Source organism: Miniopterus schreibersii (genome assembly GCF_964146895.1).
Source record: "Miniopterus schreibersii genome assembly, chromosome: 3".
Classification (NCBI taxonomy): domain Eukaryota; kingdom Metazoa; phylum Chordata; class Mammalia; order Chiroptera; family Miniopteridae; genus Miniopterus; species Miniopterus schreibersii.
The window spans coordinates 74,248,981-74,271,863 of NC_138103.1; the positions used below are offsets into that span (position 1 = coordinate 74,248,981).

At 37.8% G+C, this 22,883-nt stretch overlaps 1 protein-coding gene across 4 annotated transcripts in view; it reads right to left on the minus strand.

Annotated features, from left to right (window-relative positions):
• The window catches only part of IPO11 (importin 11), a 135,953-nt gene extending 116,241 nt beyond the window's left edge, over nt 1-19,712 (minus strand). For 2 of the 4 annotated variants that reach the window (XM_081133639.1, XM_081133641.1), the window contains exons 1-2: nt 19,544-19,712; nt 2,170-2,313 (exon numbers count right to left, since the gene is read on the minus strand). In XM_081133639.1, coding sequence (XP_080989765.1) covers nt 2,170-2,307 — 138 coding nt within the window. In that variant the 5' untranslated portion in view covers nt 2,308-2,313; nt 19,544-19,712. Of the gene's footprint in view, nt 1-2,169; nt 2,314-15,431; nt 15,542-19,543 lie in introns of all 4 variants that reach the window. The other 2 variants (XM_081133638.1, XM_081133640.1) reach the window with 2 other exon arrangements.
• Nucleotides 19,713-22,883: the final 3,171 nt, after the last annotated feature.

Below are 22,883 nucleotides of genomic sequence, written 5' to 3' on the forward strand. Positions count from 1 at the left end.
TGATAGGAATAATTTCAACTCAAAATTAACCGTTACTCAAAAAATTTGCTCACTGTGTTAATACAGATAACCCTCACATTGCACAGTAGTGGAAGACCGTAAAAATGATTGTGTATGCTAAATCATGCAACATAATGTTAATAATCAAGGAGAAAATTACAGTTATCCTGTGATCTTTAAATTTATCAAAAAATTTATTATCAAAATTTTATGTCATAAATGTATATGAAAATTTAAAAAATAATAAAAGTAATATTTACACGGTAATTTAAAACATCACAGGACTTCCAGTCAAGATGGCCAGGTAGGTAAATGCAGTACTCGAATCCTCCCACAACCACATCAAAATTACAACTAAATTACAGAACAATCATCATTCAGAACCACCTGAAATCTAGCTGAATGGAAGTCCTACAACTAGGGATTTAAAGAAGAGACTGGTAGGACAGGTGGAGAAGCGGACGATCTGGTCCCACACCCATGTGTAGCAGTTCAAAATTGGGAGGGATATCTTGGCTGCAGAGGTCCCCCCATAATATTTTGAATAATAGTACTGAAACACAAGCCTAAGATTAGGCATAAAATTTCAGGAATCTCTAAACTAGAATGAATGGCTAGGGTTAAAACAGACTAAATGTGCCAAGACAGTATGTGCAGAGGAAAAGGAAGGATTAAGTTAAACTCAGCAGTTTTGATTCTCTTGTAAATATAATCTATTCCATCTAAAAGAAATTTTACTATCCCTCTAAGAAGAAAAGTATAGCTAGTAAAAATAAAAACAAAAGGTTTGGGCATTTAATATTAATAATTCATATGTTATGCAAAAAGTCAACAATTATTCAAGAAGGTCCAGCAGTAATTAAAATAAGAAATTCCAAAAGTGTTCTATATTTTGGCATGAAAAAACACAAGGTTAATTACAGAGCTTCTTCATTTAAATAAGCATATGAAGAGTAAAAATATTCAAAGATTTTTTAAAGAATTATACTGTGCCCAAAATTTACAAACATGATGCTGGGACTATCTAAGTAAGATTATTTCCTTTAGTATCTTTAAAAATCTGTTTTTTTATCTTTCTGTTACTAAGTCACAGTCAACTTTCATGTTACCTTCAGAGTACCAGGTATGATTCTAGACATTTAATTTCCCTTATAGTCATGACCAGCATCTTCTTAAATTTAACAAACAACTCAAACACTTTAGCCATGATGTCAAAATATGTATGTCAATTGCTATACTTTTCTACTTTACAAGATAGAAAAATCTGTCACTCAGTCACAAATCTGTCACTCAGTCACAAATATTAGACCATTTTTTGATCCACTGGTAGCCTCACTGCCCTTACCAGAAACTCAATCTCAAACACTAATCAGAGTTCTCAAATTTCCAGAAGAAAAAAATAAGGAAAACACTGAACACAAAAAGACATCCTATTATTACAGCACTGAGAAAACAGTATTGGTTAACTAATCAAAAGCTTTAAACTCCCAGAAAGGTTTAGTTAAAGCATATATTTGTTAATTAAATTATTATGCTGTTTCCCATAAAAGGAAAAATGGAGATACATCAAGAAAATAAAAATTTTAGGTTTGGAAAAGAAAATAATGTTTTAAAGTGAAACACAGGTGGACCTGACTCTGATGCTGCAGTGGGAAGACCTGAACAACTCTGACATTAAGTAAGACAAAACATGAAAGCGTACTACCTACAGTCTTGAGGTCAGCATTAACAAGCTAAAATAGAAAACCAGCAGTGTAATCTTCTAAGCAGACACTACCAATATTCTGCTTGGTTATTTATTCACTCATCAACAAACATTTCTTAAATGCCCTGAAAGAGCCTGGCCAGTGTGGCTTAGTGGTTGAGCATCAACTCATGAACCAAGAGGACTCCGATTCAATTCCCAGTCATTGTCCAGACCTAGGCCCAGGTTTTGGGCCCAATCCCCAGTGAGGGGAGTGCAGGAAACAACCAATCGATGTTCTCTCTCATCAATGTTTCTATCTCTCCCCCTCCCTCTCAAATCAATAAAAACATTAAAAAAAAGAGCCAGGCCCTGAATTAGTAAATAGCAGTACAATGGTAGCCAAGCATTTGGATCAGTTTCACTAAGTAAACCACCAAAAAAGGATGTTTTTAAAACAATATAATGGTGTCTGAACAACTTACCAGCAACACTGAATAGAAACCTGGCTGTGTTTCCCACTGTTTCAACTGCTCCTCAGCTGGTTTTAAGACAGTAGTATCCTGACTGGTGGCCTGTGTTAAGACCTGAAGAACAACAGTGCTGGCACTATTGAGATCCATGGAAACCTGGCAATGATAAATTAACATACCTGAATGTGCATTATACACAAAAAATTAACAGAAACACAAATGGAGAAAACGTTCCAATGTTCTGAAATACTCCTACACTTCAATTCACCTACTCCTTCATGTTTCTGCTGGATTTCTATCTTCTCTATGTACCACCAATACACTTACTTAAAATTCCCACAGTTCAATTCAAACCAGCTAAAATAAAAATAAAATTCTAATATCTGAGTTTTAAAATAATAGCCAATATCTGAGCTATATTATATGCCAAGTGTTATATGAAGGCTTTATTCATTTATTTATTCCGAATACTAATTCTATGTGGTAGGTAGAAAGATAAGGGATCAGAGACTTTACCTTGCCAAGGTCACAATCTATTTTCTCTCTTTATTACATTTCAATTTTTTCCCATTACCATTTATCCCCCCATACTCTCTTCCACCCACTCTCCCACCCTCTTGGCAAGGTCACAGTCTATTAAGTGGCAATGCTGGGCTTGAATAACCAAAGCCAAGCTAGTCTTAATCAGTATCTAATACTGCCTGCCTTGAGTGACAGGACTGACATCTAAAGCATCTCTGTAGTCCCAGGAGCCCAACAAGACACATGATATATGCTTAATAAATATTTGCTGAATAAAGAAATGTGACGAATTCTGAACAATAAAGTACTTCACACTGAACCACATGGTAACTAGTTAACGGGTTTGTTTCATTAAATTGCTGAAAGCCTGCTGTGTGCCAGCCACTGTTCTAGAATATAGCACAGAAAAAAACAGTGTCCCTCACTTCATGCAGCTTACATTCTAGTGGAAAAAGAAAGATCTATTTGAAAAAAGAAAAGAAAAAGAGATGAAGCAGTGATATGAAGAAAAGAAGAATATGTTAAAGACTGCCTGCAACTGAATGTGCCACTTTAGATTGGCTGTTCAGGAAAAGCTTCTCTGAAGTGACCCTTAAAAGAAACATGAATGGCAAAAGACACCCAGCCATGCAGAGCTCTGGAAAGAGAAAACAACTGAAAATACAGCCTTAAGATTAGAAACAAACTTAAGAAGGTCAGTATGGCCCTGCAGGTGTGGCTCAGTTGTCTGAGCATCTGTCCCATGCACTGAGGTTGCCAGTTCAATTTCAGGTCAGGGCTGCGTGCTTGATCCCCAGTAGGGGGTGTACAGGAGGCAGCCAATTGATACTTCTCTCTCATCAATGTTTCTCTCTCTCCTTCTCTCTTCCTCTTTCTCTAAAATCAGTAAAAACATATTTTTTAAAAAAGGTCAGTACGACTGACATTTCTTAAGAAAAGGGGAAAATAGAACAAGATGAGGCTAGAGAAGTAGGCTGGAACAGTTCATGGATGGCCTTGTAGGGGAAAATAGTGTCTGGACTTTGATATATATAAAAAAAGCCACTGGAAGTTAGGAAGAATATATGAATATATTAATATGAATATAACAGTAGAGAAAGGCTCTATCAGAACTCATCCCCGCCCCTCAAAAAGAAAAAAAACCACTACTTGAAAAAAATCACTGATTACTGCTTCCCCCCCCCCAAGCAATTTTCACCTAGTGCAGAATTCTCCACACACACATGCACCTTCACTTTTCACATTTCTCTAGACCTTCACAGCAAGGCAATCCTTAAGTCCATATACTCTTATCCTTATGTCCCACTCACCCTTACCAGTTAGCTGTTCTAATAGAAGATGCTGGAGTTCCATCCCTGACTGCTCCATCCAGGTCCTCCCCAAAAGTATATGCCCTGTCCCCTCCTCCCTTGTTATTGATCCTTGATCCCAAGAAGCCCATTCAGGGGAAGGGGGAGCTCACATATTTTTGGAGAACCAATTTTGTGCCAACCACTGTGACAGTTGTTTGGATGGCAAGAATCAGAAAGGGTCACTTTCTCTACCTAAATCCTGGAGGATTATGAGGTGGGAAGCAGAGAGAAATATTCTTATCATTAAAACAAGCTGTGAAAAACAAGTTTCGAAAATAACAGTGGGAACCCAGAATATATTTCCCCACACAGAAACACTACTATGAATGGTTCAGCTAATGGGACTTTTAGGTCTGAGAAACAAACCATCTTTCATAACTTCTACTAGAAACATTTCCAAGCACTAATTAACTTATAAGGGAAGCTTTAAGCAGCAATCAGCTCCTAAATTGCAGATTAAATGCATCATCAAAAATAACTTAATTCAGGAATGACACACCTATAATGGATTATTAAAAACATCACATTACTAAAGCATAATAAATGTTTTAAGGATCCCAAACAAACCTGTAAGAGCAAATCTTGCATGTGGACTAATTATCACTGTTTACTGAGAAAGAACCTACAGTTATAGGAGAGCTGCCCAGGTTCATGTAGCAAACTAGTACATGGCAAAGTGAGGCCCCATAACCAGGTCTCTGGAATCCCAACTCTTCTTACTAAAACACCAAATGGCCTCACCACACCACCCTATTCCTAAACACCCACAAACCTACCATGCTCTACCACAATAGGTTCCCAGAGAAACTGTCAAAAAGATTTCTGAATCATCAGAAACCTAAAAGGATCACATTCATACAGTACTCAACTGTGGAATGCTCTTGAAAGGACAGTGATGGCAACAAAGAACAGGGGAGAAAGGTATGGAGTCATTCAAATGTAAGTGTGGAAATCTGACTTTGGGTGGTAGGCACACGGTGCAATACAGAGATCTTGTAACATAGAAACCCACACCTGAAACATATGTTCACTTTAACCAATGTTACCCCAATATATTTAATTTTTAAAAATTAATTAAAAACCAAAATTTGGGTTAAAAGATAGATGACTACTAGTTACTAGTAGAATTAGCATGCAGAAATATAATAGGGTTTCTACTGTTATTTGCACCTAGTTGTGAAGCAGACACACAACCAATCTCTAAAAAAAACTGGAGAGAACTGAGAGTGGTAAAGAAAGATGGAGGTGAGGAAGGAAGGAGAAAACAAGGGAGGCAGGGTGGAAGATAGAAGAGAGAGACACACACATGACTAACTTGTGGGCATCGCTGAATGTTCTTCTCAAAGGACTTGCCAGGACCTTCACAGAGATCACTGCCAGGCAGACCTGAGGCCAGGGCCTAGTCTCTCACTGTGGAAGCACTGCTGCAGCTCCTCTGTGTAGAGGTCTATGTGTAGCAAGAAAAATCCTCTACTTACATTAAAGAAATTCATCCTCCTCCTTTCGGCATTCCCACCAATTACTAGGACCTTTAAGGCAACCCAGCAAACGACGAGGTTAAATTTGCCTAAGTTTTCTAATTAATAATGTAAACACTGAGGTTGCTTTGATTTTTCATTAATTTGTATAGTTTCAAAATTATGAGAGCAGAAACAATGCTTCTATTTTTTTTTTTTTTTAATATATCTTTACTGATTTCAGAGATAGGAAAGGAGAGGGAGAGAGAGAGACAGACACATCAATGATGAGAGAGTCACTGATTGAGCCCACGACCTGGGCATGTGCCCTGACCGGGAATCGAACCGGGAATTGACGCTCAACCACTGAGCCACGCCCGGGCAGGGCAATGCTTCTATTTTATTAGCTCCCAACTATGCTACAGAAGAGAATTACTCAAAATCTAAATTCTTCTCTAAGAACAATAATAGAAAAGGGGAAGGTGAAAATTAAAAGGGTGGGCATTTTGCCCTTCTCCCCACAGTATTTCACAACTGAGTCATTTCAATTTATTCATTAGTGGGCTTGTTCTATTCTTTGATTCTATAGAAGTCTAAACAATCTACCAATATGTGAAAGAGCCTTAAAATACTCATACCCTGTATCTGGACTTTCTAGGCTTGTTTCTGTAAGATACTTCCCCAATTCTTAAAAAACCTAAAGTCTAAAGATATACAGATGTGCCTGTAGTTGGGAACTTACTAATTTTCATTAAAAGAAACAAACAGACAAGGAAAACTCAGCACTTCTGCCTGTCACCAACAGACAGACATCTCAGATCTGCAGTGACTTTAACTTCAGCCGTGATGATTTTCTTTAACCTGCTATAATTACCTGAGTTTGTCCTTAGTTTTAGGAGATTCCACACAAACAATATCCCCACCCTACTATTAAATGTTAAAGCAGTAAGTAACCTGACTTAGAAAAGGGTATAAGATTACAATAAAAACTGAAGAAAAAGGAATTTCAATATCAAAAATGGTTCCCCCACTGAAACAGTTTATTCAGGCACGGGTCAATAATGAACAACTAAACCCATTAAGTGAAAGAACAGCTATAATGGAATGGAATATTCCCAGTGCATCCAAGTACCACCCCACAGACTACTTGCTAAATGAAACAGAGAGACAAACAGACCTTTAAAATGAAGGGATCAGTCATCACCAGCACAACTAAGAAAATAAACTTATTATCATGAACAGCTGTACAACTTGACCCTAAATGCCTCTTGATGTGATGCAATAAGAAGCATAAAATCTCACCTCTGAAATACCAAAACTGATAAGCTTTCATCTAATCAAGACTCTAGACCCAACTACCAGTTTAAAAGAAACAGAGTCTCCTCTTTTCCAGAATACTTCTGGAATAGTAGCATGAAGAGCTACACAGGTCCTCTCCTCCGTGAAACAACCGTAAGTGGTAAAAATTATAAAAAGCAACCATTTAAAGTCTCTGGAAAGTGTGGTTAAGAACATACAATAAATACAGGAACTTTTACATAAGAAATACTACTAAATCTTGGTAAGAATAGCAAGAATCTGTAGCATCTGAGTCATGAACTCACTCCTACCACATAGTTCTACAGAAGCTCTACTTCAGGCAGATGTAGTCAAGAACACGGGGCTCCCTCTCAACCCAGTTCTTTATCTAGGGCTCCAGTTTCTCCCCCAAAGGGGCAGTCAGCCAGCATTTCCCATCCACCCCAGCTGTGTTGCCGCTCTATTTCAGGCAAGTGTAGCCGAGAGGTCTAGGGTTCTCTTCTTCTACCCAGGAACCACTCATGGAGCAGATGTTCTACCTCAAGCACATCAGGTCAAAAATAGTGGACCTCAATCTTGCCTACCCCAGCTTGCTCAAAGGGCAGAGGAACAATAACAGATGGAGATTTCAATACTCTACTTTCAATAACGAATAGAACTGGGGAGAAAACCCAACAAGAAAATAACAGTCTTGAACAACATTATTTACAAGGTAGACCCAACAGATATTTAGCAAACATGCCACTCCCCAACAGTAGAATGCATACATTCTTCTTGGATACATAGAGTGTACATGGAACATTCTCCAGGATAGACCATGTTAGACCACAAAAAAGCCTCAACAAATTTAAAAGGATTGAAATTGTACAAATATGTTTTCTGAGCACAATCAAAAACAGAAATATGGGAAATCCACTCACATTTTCAGATTTCAAAACTTACTGCAAAGCTAGTCATCAACAGAGTGTTGATGACTGGCATCAGGATAGATACATGTCAATGAAACAGATTTGAAAGTCCAGAAACAAATCCTTACATTTAAAGTCAATTGATTTTCAACAGGGTACCAAGGCAATTCAATGGTGTTGGATATTCACATGCAAAAGAGTAGCTGGACCTCCTCTTCACACCACACACAAAAATTAACTCCAAATGTTAAGAGGTAACACTACAAAACTCTTAGAAGAAAATCTAGGAATAAATCTTCATGACTTCATACCCACTGGCATGACTATAATTAAAAAACACACATATAATAAGACGTATTGATGAGGCTGTGGAAAAACTGGAACCCTAATGCACTGCTGATGAGACTGTAAAATGGTGCAGCCACTTTGGACAAAATCTGTCAGTTTTTAAAAATGTTAAACATATAGTTACTATATGACCCCAAAATTCCACCTCTAGGTATATACCCAAGAGAAATTAAGACATACGTCCACACAAAAAGTTGTATACAAATTTTCACAGCAGCATTATATATAATTGCCAAAAGTGAAAACAATTCAAATGTCCATCATCTGATGACTAGGCATATAAAATGTGGTATTTCCATACAATGGAATATTTAGCAATAAAAAGAAATAAAATCCCTTTTCATATGTGCTACAATATAAATGAACCCTGAAACATTACGCTAAGTGAAAGAAAGCAGTCACAAAAGACCGCATGTTGTATGACTCCACCTTTATAAAATGTCAAAAATAAATTTATAAAAACAAAAAGTAGAGCCCTCGCTGGGTAACTGTTGGCTGGAGCATCAACCGGTACACCAAAAGGTTGGAGGTTTGATTCCACGTCCGGGCACATACCTAGGTTGTGGGTTCAGTCCCAGGTCAGGGTGCATATGGGAGGCAACCAGTCAAAGTTTCTTTCTCACATCAATGTTTCTTTCTCCTCTTTCTCTCTCTCTGAAGTCAATAAACGTCCCCAGATGAGGATTAAGAAAAAAAGAAAAAAAGTAAAGAGAAGGAAGGAGGTGTGGGAGGTAGAGCGAGAGAAATCAATTCATTGTTCCACTTACTTATGCATTCATTAGTTGCTACTTATATGTGCCCTGGCCAAAGACTGAACCCACAACCTTTCCATATCAGGATGATGCTCTAACCAACTGAGCTACCCATCCAGGGCAAGAGAATTCTTACAGTCTACATTTTTTAACCTTTACGAAGAAAAGAAAAAAATTTTTGAAGGATTTTCACTTTAAACCTATTCTAAATTCCCATGGGAAAATTTGCTTCATTTCTCTTCCCTATTCCTAAAATATCCCAAATTCTCAAGAGCTTCAAATCACTGTGTATTTCTGTTGTCAAGAACATACAAAGAAATCATGGCAATATATTAAATGTAGCACATTTAAGTAGATAATGTGGTCACTAACTGCACTCTCATCATAAAAGTTCAGGAGAAAAAGCTTACAAGCTTGGTCTTCAGTAACAAGAATTGATAAGCAACAGTTCTGCTATATTACCTAAATTTGTGATAGCAATGCTTACCAAAAAACAATCTTCCTCACTTAGGGGACTCTGAGTCTTGTAATCAAACAGCAGTTTTAACACAAACAGTCATCTCTAAGAAGCACTTAATAGTCTTATTATTTGGTGTTTATAAAAACAATAGTTTAAAATACTTAAAAGTCTTAAGAAAAATAAAACCAAAAAAAAGTTCTAATTTATTGCTTTCCTTGAAGCTTCACATATTATATACACTTCCATCACATAAAAGGAAAATGAGTTTGTATTTGTTAGAATGTCTTTAATTTCATTTCTTGTAGTTTTAGTTATATTTTTTATTGTTTTTTTAAATTTTTTCAATATTATTTTGTATTAGTGTCAGGTGTATAGCACAGTTTAACTTCATTTCTAAGTCTTCTCCATGACAGTTTCCACATCAATTTGTTTCTTTACCAGATAACGCACTACTAGATCTACTATTCCTAAGAATGTAAAAATAAATTGAATAATCTACAGTGCCACCTGATGGTAAGAAGTAAGTGCTACACCCCAAAGAGTGTATTACAAGCACCCTTTTCCCTTCAAGGACAGAGAAACAGGACTACAGTAAAATTCTCAGTGACTACTTGGCCAGGACAACCATCTAGAAATATAGCAAGGATTTTTAGGTTCCAAGAAATTAGGTCAATAAATGTTGCAAAAGAGCTCCTGAGGGAAAGAAATAAATGGGAGCCTAAAGAATAATGTAATACAAAAAAGATGTAATTCAAAACATGAAAATAAAAACCTCACTATAAGGTAAAACATGGCAAGCAAAAAACTTCCTTACAGCACTGTCTCTACTTCTGTAGTTAATGAATCATTAAAAATACTCTCTATAAAAAGACAATGTGAGATGAAGACCTGAACCTGTTTTGAGCTTTACACAAATTATAACAGAATTTAAGAAAATGTAGTAACATAAGCAATGTTTTCGCATGAAGGAGACTCAGAAACTGGAACAAGAACGGGCAGAGTAATATGAGGAAAAGGATGACATCGGCTGATGAGAACAGAACTGCAGTATTCCACATTTAAGAGGATAAGTATGGCCAAATACAAGCCACTGAGAAAGTGACCATAACTTAAAAGCTCCAATTTTCCTCCAGGGAAGAACAGGTATGGGCAAAAAAAAACTTGGAGAGTAGACTTTCGGTAAAATGTATAAACAATACAGTATTTACCATGTACTACTGGAGCAGAGGGATTAGAAAAAGATGTCATTTTTTTCCCCACAGATAGTTAAATTCCTGCAAGTCAACTCATGATCTATATATAGCCCAAGTCTACAAGAAGAATAGGAGGCAGAAAACATATTCTTGGGGAATTATGAATAGGAAACATTACAAAATTTTTTAACTGCTTGGAGTCAAAAGCAAACTAGAGAAAGACAATGTGTCCAAGACAAAACAGATATGACTGCTGTGAAGACCAGGGAGGAGCTCAAAGATAATCAAAATAGGAACATTCTCATACTAGAAAGTTCAAAGAAAGGGACATTACATTATTTTGAGAAATCAAATTCTGTATTTTTAAAATTTATCTTTATTGTTGAAAATATTACAGATAGCACCCTTTTTTCCCCATTGATCCCCCCACATTGACCCCCTTCACCCTGCCCCCACAAGAAATCAAATTCTTAATGCAGCCAAAAAAAAAGGTTAAACCTGAATCTGAGCAAGCTTGTAGATGGCACTATGAATGGCAGTTAGAAGGAGAAGTAGGTGGAGGTAAGATGAAGTAAGCCAGACAAAGACAAATACCATATGATATCACTTACTTGTAGAATCTAAACAACAAAGTAAACAAACAAACATAATTGAAACAGACTTACAGATACAGAGAACACAGTGACGGAGGCCAGAAGGGAGGGGTGTAGGGGGACAGGGTGAAATAAGGTGATGGAATTAAGAAGTACTAATCTGGTAGTTACAAAATAGGGGATGTAAGGGAAAGCATAGAAAATATAGTTAACAATATTGTAATAACTATCTCAGGTGCAAGGTGAGCACCTGAATTATTGGACGAAAGGAACACTTTGTAACCTATATGAATGTCTGCTGTGGTGTACACCTGAAACTAATACAAAATAGTGTTGAATGAAAACCGTAATAAAAACACAAATTTTTTTTGCCCAGCTGGGCATGGCTCAGTGGTTGAGTATTGACCTATGATCCAGGAGATCAAGGTTCAATTCCCAGTCAGAGCACATGCCGGGGTTGTGGGCTCAATCCCCAGTGGGGGCGAGTGCAGGAGGCAGCTGATCAATGACTCATCATTGATGTTTTCATCCCTCCCTCTCCCTCTCCCTTCTTCTCTGAAATCAATAAAGATATTAAAAAAAATTTTTTTTAAAGGAAATAAAAATGCATATGTTCTTGCTCAGCCAGTGTGGCTTATCAGTTGAGCATCAACCTATGATCCAGGCGATGGAGGTTCAATTCCTGGTCGGGGCACATGCCCGGGTTTCAGGTTTGATCCCCAGCAGGGGGCGTGCAGGAGGCAGACGATCAATGACTTTCTCCCATCATTGATGTTTCCATCTCTCTCTTCCTCTCCCTTCCTCTCTCTGAAATCAATAAAAACATATTTTTTAAATAAATATGTTCTTTAATTAAGTCCACTGCTAGAAACTTATTCTACACATGTACTCTTACCAATATACAAAAATATAAGCAAAAAGATGTATATTGCAGCACTGTTTGAAGAGCAACATATCCACAAAACTTAAATATCCACAGGTTAAGTAAAATGTTAGAAACAACCAAAAAAGAAAATAAGAGTGACGACGAGCTGATAATTGTTAAAGCTGGGTGGTGTATAAGATAGGGGTTCATTATACAATTCTGTCTACTTTTGCGTGTTTTTAAAATGACAGCTAACAGACCATAAAACAGAGATCACTAACATTGCTGTTAAAGGCTGACATCACCTTCTCTGGAAACCTTAACTGCACTAAATAGTAAAGCACTCCTTCCTCCATTCTACTGTCCTACATACTTCTACTATTACATCTACTTCCTTATTTACTTGCATCTCAGCTACAAAATCATGTGCTGCTTGAAGGCAAGAATTTCTGTTTTATTCACCTACATATGCTGACACCTAATACAGTGTCAGGGATATAGCAAATGCTCAGACAATGTTTGATGAACTAAACAAAGCAATAATGTGGTTGTGATTGTTTCTAGCAGTGGACTTAATTAAACAATGTATTTCTAAGAGTGGAAAGCTGACTTTTAGAAAAGGTGAAGCAAATAAGTCAAAGAAACAACAATCTTTCTGGAAGAACAGGAATTATATCACAGTAAAGAAAGAAATATCTACAAAAGATACAACAGTAAACAGTCTGCTAAAGGGCTGAAAAAAGTGAAGAAAGAAATGAATAAACAGTCCCTTCTTCATCTACTGAAATGCGACATATCAAGCCAACATAATTTAACAATACTTTTCAATGGCAATATCTAACACCATTTGTTCTAATCCTGTGCTCTCCAATCAGCTTTCTGATATTTACTTGGTTTATCAGTAAACATTTCTATCTTCATTCATTCAACAAATATTTATTGAACACCTACAAATGTCAGACATAATTCTAGGCACATGAGGTACGTCAATAAACTAAAAACACAAAAAAAACCCTGCCCTTATGAGATATTACAGACCACCACAATAAAGCAAGTCGTAATTTTTTTGCTGGTGGAGGGTCTTGCCTTCAATACGTATAAAAAGAAAAAAATGCATCACCTGTGAAGTTCAATGAGGCAAGCCACAATAAAACAAGGTATAACTGTACTGCAGGGGCAGTATGGGTAAGTTATATACTATGTAAGGAGGCAGTACACAGAGCCAGGGGGCAGCTGTGGAAGAAGTCCTGTCCAATAAACCCAAGTATTCGTGTTTCACTCAGGAGTTTTTAGTGAAATGGCAGTATAAGTGTCTTGGTATACATGAGAGTCCCACTGTCTGAACACCTCCTAATAGGGAATGTTAAGGAGCTTATCCTAAACAATAGTGACCCCTGCACCAAGATAGTGCCAGTGGTAAGGCCCCAACTAGTGTCACCACCAACCTCTTCGACATATCTTTGGCTGAAACAAAAAAAATAAATATCTGTATAAAAACTACTAAAGAACAGCAATTATGCTTCTTTGGTGTAAAACAAAGAAATAGGAAGGAAAACTTGATTTTGAGCCAGATACTATTCTTTGGATCAGAGTAACAGCACAGCCTAAATTTGATAGACTTTAACCAATCAGATTTATGTTTAGTCAAAACCTTTTGCAAGTGGTAAGGGGTCATCAGTCCTGTCTAAATATACACATCTTTGATTGGTAGTTTCCAATTACTGGTCCAGGACATCACTGTCTATAACTCTATTTTAGAAGAATCTCATGGTTTTGAGAGCTTAGCCTCAGGAGTCACTGCATTGATAAAAATTAATTCATTAAAACATGTAGAGGCTGTATGCCCAGTAATGTTCCCACAATTAGAAACTTTTCTACATTAAAATGTTTTGAATCATTAAAGTAATTTTTCTATCACCACGGAGCTATCCATTACTGTTCTCTAAACAGTAAGTGTATCTAATTTAAGCATTTTGTTTTACTAAACAAGAAACTATGGCCCAGAGTGGTTGAGGACATAAACTGCAACTTCTCTGAGATCATAGGCTCATTAGTGATATTTCCAGAACCTAGAATTCAAGTCTCCTATCCCAACCCAACAGTTTCTACTGGCTACAAAATTTCTTTTTGAACATAGTGCTGTCCATTGATACCTCAAGAGTAATTAATTGTTTGGGGGGTTGGTTTTATTTTAGTTTTAGACCTAAGAACCAAAATATAACATCAAAATTATAGCTATCTTTCTGATAAATTACACTACATCAAAATTGAAGACCAAAATTAATAGTCAATGAAAACACCATATACAAAGTTAGCAAGGTGAAGATTAGGAGAAAAAATTTTATGACTGCAACAGTCATATAAAGGATTACTACACAGAATGTACAAGAAACTCGTGTGAACCCACAATACAAGAACTACAAAAGAAAACAGGACAAAGGATATAGACAATTCACAGATGGGAAAAGCTAAATGGTTAATAAAACATCAGAAGAGATACTACCTCACTGGTTATCAGGAATTTTTTAAAAATTAAAATATTACTTTATAATCATCTGATTGGCAAAAATTACAAATTCCAGAAATATTCAGTGCTGGCAAGAATGCATACAAATAGAAACCTTTATGCATTGCTGCTAGGAGCATAAACTGGTACAACCACTTTGGAAAAAAATTTTGCCATTGAGAAAAATTAAGTGTGTGTGTGTGTGCGAGCGCGAGTGCACACGCATGGGGGTCCTATTAGCAGGTTATAATCTATGACCCAGCAGTTCCACACTTAGTGCTAAAACCAAAGAAAGTCCTGCATAAATGTACAAGGAGACAAGGATAAGGGTGTTCATCTTTAGTGAACTAGATACATAAAATGTACCTTGTCTTTCCTCTACATTTGTCCCCTCTAGCTGGAAAACTCTTGCCTCCAGATATCTGCAAGTCTTGCTCTTTAACTTCAATCCAGTCTCTGCTCACTAATCAAGTAAGTTTTACCTGACTGACCAATTTAAAATAGCTCACCCTTCAACGCACAATCTCTCTGGCCTAGATATCCTTAAGTTTCATAAATAACACTTTAAACTATTTGACATTCTAATACATAGTGTTCATTGTCCAGACTCTCTGATTAGAATTTAAGGTCCAGAGACCAAGGACTTTGGTTTGTTCACCAGAATCTAGAACAGTAACTGGGCACATATAAAAAGTGATGAATACATATTTGTTAAATAAATGAATTCAACGACTAAATCCCAATCTCTGCTTCTAGTTGCGTAAAGACATAAAAATGAACCCAGGTCTCTGACTTTTCAAACCCACTAGCTCCACTCCCGAGTCTTAACATTCCATCTTTTCAACTCTGATAATTCAACTTGCATTCAACAATGAAACAGCTTCTACTGGCCAGACACTACTCCAAGATATAAATAAGAGAGTCTTTGCATTCAAATCTAAATAGGAAAAAAGACAATTACAATATAGTTTAAGCACTATAATAAGTTGTTATGGAAGAATGTAAAAGTTCTAACTCACCATATGAAGGTTGGGGAAGGCTTCCCAGGAGGAAATAAGGTAGCGTTTGTGCTAAGTAGGAGTTTTCCAGAGGAGTACAATATGGGTTGTTTGTCAGACAGGTGTAAATTCTAGAAGACATGCAACATGTAAATGTCTCAGTATTAAAAAGCATCCTAACACTTTTGAAGAATTGTATAAATAGTTCCGCACGACAGAAAAATAAGAGGCAGGAAATAGCAGAAGGTGAAAGCAAAAGCAAGCAAGGCCCAAATCACTAAGGTCCTTATTTCCTAGGCTTGGTAGTTTGGATTTGAATCTCAAATTCTGCATAGATGGACTGCAGAAGAGCACAATCTGCCTACAGAAAAAGGAAGAGTGGTAAGGGATAATATGCATTCTTGGAAGCAAGGAAATTATTTAGAGGGTTTACACAAATGTCCAGATAATAATCTGAACCAAGGTAGTAACCACAGGGAAAAGGTAGATGAAAGAGGTACAACAAGATTTGATAAGAGAGTTAAGTGGGGGAAGAGTAGCATATAGAGTAGTAAGAGGAAAGAATTAAGATTATGGGCATCTCCAACTAAGTGGTGCATGCAAGGATCATAGGAGGGAGGAAGAGAAGCAACTTCAGAAAGGGTGAGATATATAATTTTCAGGTATCTTAAGACAACAACAACATGTCAGAGTTGAGTAAGTGATATGTGCTAAAGAGACAGAGATTTGGGAGACATCAAAATATAGATAACAGTTGAAGTCATCAGGGATGAGACCACTCAAGAAGAGTGGGGAGGGGCAGAAGATAGTACCCCATGTGAAACAAATAGCCCAGTGGTCAAAGAAGACAGAAAAATAAACCAAGGAAAGACTGGCCAAGACATAGGAGGGAAATAAGGAGACTATAGTGTAGCAGAAACGAAAGAGCATTTCAAAGGGACTAGTCAAAATGTCAAATGTTTAAAAAGATTCCAGTAAATTTCAAAACAAAGAGATTAATGGTGACCATCACCCCCATTAAATTCAGTGACTGCTGTGATTGCCAGACTTCCAATGTATTGAAAAAAAAGTAACAAGGAGGTAGAGAAAATGAATACAGACAACTTTCAAGAAACTTAAGGAAATGATTACAGATGAAACTGAAGATGAACCTAGAGTGAAGACAGTGTAGTAAGATGAGTGTGTTTAAATCCTGATTAGTGCCAGTCCATAGTAAAAGAGGGATTAACCAAGTGTTATGGACTGATATGTGTTCCCCCAAAATTCACATGGTGGAGCCCTTACCCCAGTATCCTCAGTATTAGAAATAAGATTTTGAAGAAGTAATTATTAGCTCAGCCAGCATGGCTCAGTGGTTGAGCATCGACCTATGATCCAGGAGATCTCAGTTAGATTCCTGGTCAGGGCACATGCCCAGGTTTCAGGCTCGATACCCAGCAGGGGGCATGCAGGAGGCAGCAGATCAATGATGCTCTCATCATTGATGTTTCTATCTCTCCCTCTCCCTTCCTCTCTGAAATCAATAAAAACATATTTTTTAAAAAAGAAGTAATTAAGTTAAAATGAGGCTATCATCCAATAGGACTGATGTTCTAATAAAAAATAGAGGTTCTAGTGTACAGAGGTATGACCATGTAAAGAGGCAGAAAGAGGATGGTCATCTGTAAATCAAGGAGAGAGGCCTCAGAGGAAACCAATCCCACTGGAACCTTATCTTAAGACTTCTAGCCTCCCGAAGTGTAAGAAAACAAATTTCTGTTGTTTAAGTCACCCAATCCGAAGTATTTTGTTATGGCAGCCCTAGCAAACCAATACATCAAGGAAACATTGTCACTGAGGAGAAAAAACTTAGAGCACCATTAGATATGGACAGATAGAGGTAGACATGTTTGCAGGTGAAAGAGAACAAAAAGCAATGAAGTTCTCACCAATGTCTTTCATTTCCTCTGTGAAATAGAAAGTAGGATTATTCAGGAAAGAGTAAGGAGGGACGGAGATGGTGGCTTAATAACACCATAGGAAACAGAAATAGTTATTAGAGATTATGGGGCTGCCTGCCCATTACTCAATAAGTGTTTGTTGTTGAGTTGAATACCTAGCTGTCATTCATGAATGCTTAAATTTTAATAATCTGGCAGTCACCAGCAAATGAAAAGCACTGGAGGAGTCAGAACCTGGGTTTTGAATCTAGATATGTGTGACATTATGCAAGTCACTTACCCTTGTCGGGCCTTAGTTTCTTCAACCAGATATATCAGACTCGATAATCAGCATAAGATCACCTCAAATTAAAATAAATGATGCTATAATTTTAATGCAGGTCTGTGCATGACCTCAGTCTTCTTTACCAACCAAAGTAGTGTGTCATGTCATGTGGAGTGCTTGTTAAAACGCAGATTCTGATTCAGTAGATCTGGAGTTAAGGCTGCGATTGAGCATTCTAACAAATTCTCAGGTGAAGCTACATACCACACTTTGAGTAGCAAGACTGTAGAACACTGATCCAGCTCAAGCTCCACAAAGCTTATAATTGTGAGCACATCTGTAATCAGCCTGATATTTAGAAAACCAAACAAAGAGACTCCAAACTCACACCAGCATTAAGTGTGGCTTGCTATTCCCTGAAACACTGACATTAATTGATAATCCCCATTTGGTAAAGATAGAAAAAGAAAGGAATGAATAATATTGCCAGCAATAACACAAAATTAAGAGCTCAAGATTAAATACAAACACACACACACACAACTCAAACATATTATCTCCCAAAATATGAATATTTTTATTTCTGGAAAAATACATGTATCTATCTCTGGAAGAATCTTTAGCATCTCGGCCTACTGCATTCTGGTTTAAATGGAGTGCAAACCCTCTCACAATATCACATAATCTAAAGATGTTTATATGAATTACCAAATAATCTTCATAATTTGTTTAGAACCTCTAATCATATACCATAACTAATTCGGTTTTGGTGAGAATTCTCTTCTGCTTTAAGAAGTCTAAGACAGAGCAGTCCAGCTGTCCTAGAACTGTAACATATTGCCACAAAGCACAGCTATAATTAAACTGTTTCTACTATTCCCTGTGCTACCTTACAGAGGGGTAAATTCCACAATCCTATAACAACCAATAAGGAGAGAATTTCATTGTAATTTCACAGAAATCTTCCTTAGTGACTAAAGATGTAAGAAAACGTGTCGTACAATGAATCTCTTATGTTGTAGAGTCACTCTGTACTTAACGTGAAACCTCTGTACTAAAAAGAGGTTTGAAACAATGTGAAAATGGAGGAGTGAGCTCCCTATCCAAGAAAAAAAAAAAAGTATGGCTGTAAAATGCTCTTCCTTACTCCCTTCCGAAGAATAACCAAATTTCAAGGACACTACCACACTACAAGTAAGCTCCTTTAAACTGGGGTGGGGAGGGAATGTCAATAGCAATCTTGGCACCGGCAGACAATTTACCCGTCCTAGCTATTTAGTCAAGTCATTTTGAAATACTTCCCTCAATCACTATGTCACACAAAAACTAAAAATGACAAATGCAATGGGCCTCAAATAGTTTTGCTGAATCACAAAGACCCTCAAATACGAAGCTACAGAAGTCCCTGGGCTTGGCGGCCATACCTCAGCAAGCAGGTCCTATCTGAAAATGTGTAACTTCCTTCATTTATTCATTAAAGGCTCGCAAGGGTCCGACGTTTAATTAAAGCTTTCCTAGTACTGCTATCAGCAGCGATGTCCTGTGTGCAATAACAATATACAGTGGTTTAATACTAAAGATGACTACAGTCTTTATCCCTCAAGGGCAAATGCACCACCCTGGCCCGCAACCGCAGCCACCACAATGGGCACCCTACGCTCTCCTCATCTTGGCACCCAATGTCTGCCTTCCTGCACCCCGATTCCTCTGTGACCATGCTTCCCGCTCCGGTTTGACTGGGGCAGCCCCGAGCTCCCACGGGTTCCTAGGGTTACGCAAAGAGCCAAGCCCGCAGGACCTCGACCCACCACTGCTATCCCCCACCTCCCGGTAGCCCACGTCCCTCCCCGGTCTCTCCGGTCTCCCTGCCCAGCCCACTCCTCCCTGCCACTCGCCGGCGTTCTGGGGCTCCCAGGCCCGGGCCTCACCGCTAGGTTCGGTCCAGAGTAGCCCGAGTCTCCCGCTCCCACTCCCTAGCACGAAGCGGCGTCCGTTGGTCCGGCGCCCCACGCTTCCAGTCCACACGCTGCCGCCCACTGATGCCGAAAGCCGCTTCTAGGAACGCGCCATGTTCCGTGTCGCAGCTCCAAATGACGCGGACGCTCGAATACTGCGTCACACTCCCACAGCGCGTGGAAGAGGCAAAGACAGGAGGTGATAGGACAAGAAGGGAAGGAGGGGGCGGGGCTTTCTCTTCGAAACCCGCGGCGCGGAGCGGCTAAATCAGAAGTGTGCGCTTGCGCAGTATAGAGAACCGGAGCCTGGACTCAGCAGGGTCTGTAACCATAGAAACTATAGGTCCAGGTTGCCTAGCTCCGGGAAAAATCAATTGTCTCCTGGGATGATTGAAGTTGAAATCCGAACCATTTTCCCTGTCCTATTCTAGAAGTCAGCTGCTGAACTGCATTGTTTTACGGGTCCGTCTCTGCAAAGAAGTTATTAAAATAACCCGACTCTCATCAGTCAACGCTCTCACGAATATTTATTTTTTTAAGGTACTATACTTGATGGACGCTCTATTCAGGAATGATAGCAAGGGTGGAAAGATTAAAAAGGAAATCCAGTTCTCCCTGCCCCGGCTACTATCTAGCTTAATGACCTCAGTTTTCTTATCTTTAGAATGAAGTTGTGAGGAAATAGTTGAGTGTTCATAAAGATTAATAATAGTAGATAACATTTATTGAGCATTTAGTATGTGCCAGATACAGCTCTAAAATCTTTACATGAATCCTGTATTTTCATCCTCAAATCAACCCTAATGAGGTGCTTTTTATTAAGCCCATTTTAAGAAACTAAAGCACAGAGAAGTCAAGTAACCTGCCTAAGGTCACACAGCTAGCAAGTGGCTGTGTTAAGAGTTGAACCAGACAATCATAAGTTCTGCATTATAAGGATGTTGATCACACAGGTCTGTTTTTTAAAGTAAAAATATAAAATTTACCTAAATGACCACCAAGAAAGGAATGATTAAATCATGATGCATGCATATGTAATAAAATACAAATTGGCCATTAAAAATTACATGAACATGTATTTGTTGACATGTTAACACATTCACAATGCATTGGGAAAAGAGTGGATTACATTCAGGATGGTTCCATTTTTAGAAATAAATATATGACAAAAGGCTAACAAGGTTTGTCAGTAGTTGGATGATACCATGGGGGGTTGTTTTTGTTTTTTGAGTTTTGTTTTGTTTTGATTAATTGGATCTTTTGATTTTACTGGAAGGTAAGGTAGTACTTCTCAATTTTTAAGTGTGCATAGAATCACGTAGAGATCTTGTTAAAATACACATCCTGATTCAGCTGTTTGAGGTGGGGCTTGAAATTCTTCATTTCTGATGAGTTTCCAGCTAATGCCAACACTGCTGGTCCATAGACCACATGTTGAATAACAAGGCTGTAATGAATAAGTGATAAAGAAAGAAAAATTGCCTAATTTGAATTAAAATGAAGATACTGGCCTAGAAAATAATTTTTTTCTATTTAGGATAATGGATCTTTTGGAAATCTAAGGAAAGCTGTAACTTAAAATGCACATACACAAAATTTTGCCAACACAAATTTTGGGACCCCAAATTAAGAATCACTTGGAGGTCCTAGCTTCAGCTACTATGGATGTATAAACTAGTAACATACTATGTACAAAACAAATGTGTACAGCTGCATTTCATTGTTTTAGTCTCATGTTCTCAGGTTCTTTGGAGAAAAAGGCAAACAAATATTTAAATTAATTCAAATTAAATCATCATTGGATCTGTTCAGAATATATTTGAAATATAAATATAAATTCAGTGCTTCCCCCCAAAAAACTGTTGAACTGAAAAGAGAAAGCAGAAAGTTGATGAAGCAAATGCTAAATTAAAGAAACATTGGCTTCCCTCACATTTTATTCTTATTCATTATATTCCCTGGCACATTTAAAATGTTATTTCAAGCATGCTGTGAATGTAAATAAGCCTCTTCTTCTATCAAAGAAAATGCTGTTATAATTCTTTTTTTAAGTTAAGATCATTCTATTAACAACAAAAAATTCTAAGAATGGCGATGAATCAATTGTGCACACCCAAATTGAAAAATAATTATTTTTAATTAATAAAGGATATAAACATAAACTGGAGAAGCATGAAATTATTTTTTATAATTACTAAACCATTCATAGCTACAAAAATAAGTAATACATTCCAGCATAAATTTCCAATGCTCATTTCTTTATCACAGCTCAGATCCTGGTGTCACACAATTTCCTAGGACTCATGGCTCCATAGTGCATCCAATATTGTCTCACTTCTGAATGCTGCCTTGGCTAACAGAAAACATAAATGGATGAAATTTTTAAAAAGATTTTTTATTGATTATTAGAGAGGGAGGAAGAGAGAGGGAGAGAAAAAAATATATCATCTACATGAGAGAGAAACATGGATCAGCTGCCTACTGCACACCTCCCTACCAGGGATCCAGCCCCACAATCCACAACCAGGGCATGTGCCCTGACCAGGAATTGAACCTGCAACCTTTTGGTGCACAAGACGCCGCCCAACCAACTGGGCCAAATCAGCCAAGGCAAAATGGATGAAATTTGACCAGAGTAATAAGTCAACCCAATTATTAAAACAATTTCCCTGTATTGATGATGGTAGCCCTCCCCATCTTTTTTCATTTCTTTAGAAATTCATCAACCATTATCTTAGTGGGAAAAGTAGTGAATTCCTCACCTTCCATGTGGGTCAGAAACTCCTAGAGCGTCTGTTAAAATGCATTTGCCAGGGCTCAGTCCTACTCTAATCCAGACTATTTAGGGTGGGTCTCAGGAATGGAAATTTTCATTACATGCTGTATTAGTTTGCTAGGGCTACCATAACAAACTACCCCAGACTGGGTGGATTAAATGGAAGAAATTTATTTTCTCACAGTTCTGGAAGCATGAAGTCCATGATCAAGATGTCAGCAGGGCTGCCTGGCTGGCGTGGCTCAGCGGTTGAGCATCGACCTTATGATCCAGGAGATGAAGGTTTGATTCCCAGTCAGGGCACAATTCCCAGGTTGTGGGATCGATTCCCAGTAGGGGATGTGCAGGAGGCAGCCGATCAGTGGCTCTCTCATTATTGATGTTTCTATCTCACTCTATCCCTTCCTCTCTGAAATCAATAAAGGCATATTTAAAAAAAAAAAAAGATGTCAGCGGGGTTGGTTTCTCCTGAGACCTCTTTTCTTAGCTTGCAGATGGTTGCATTCTCCCAGTGTTCTAACATAGTCTTTCCTCTGT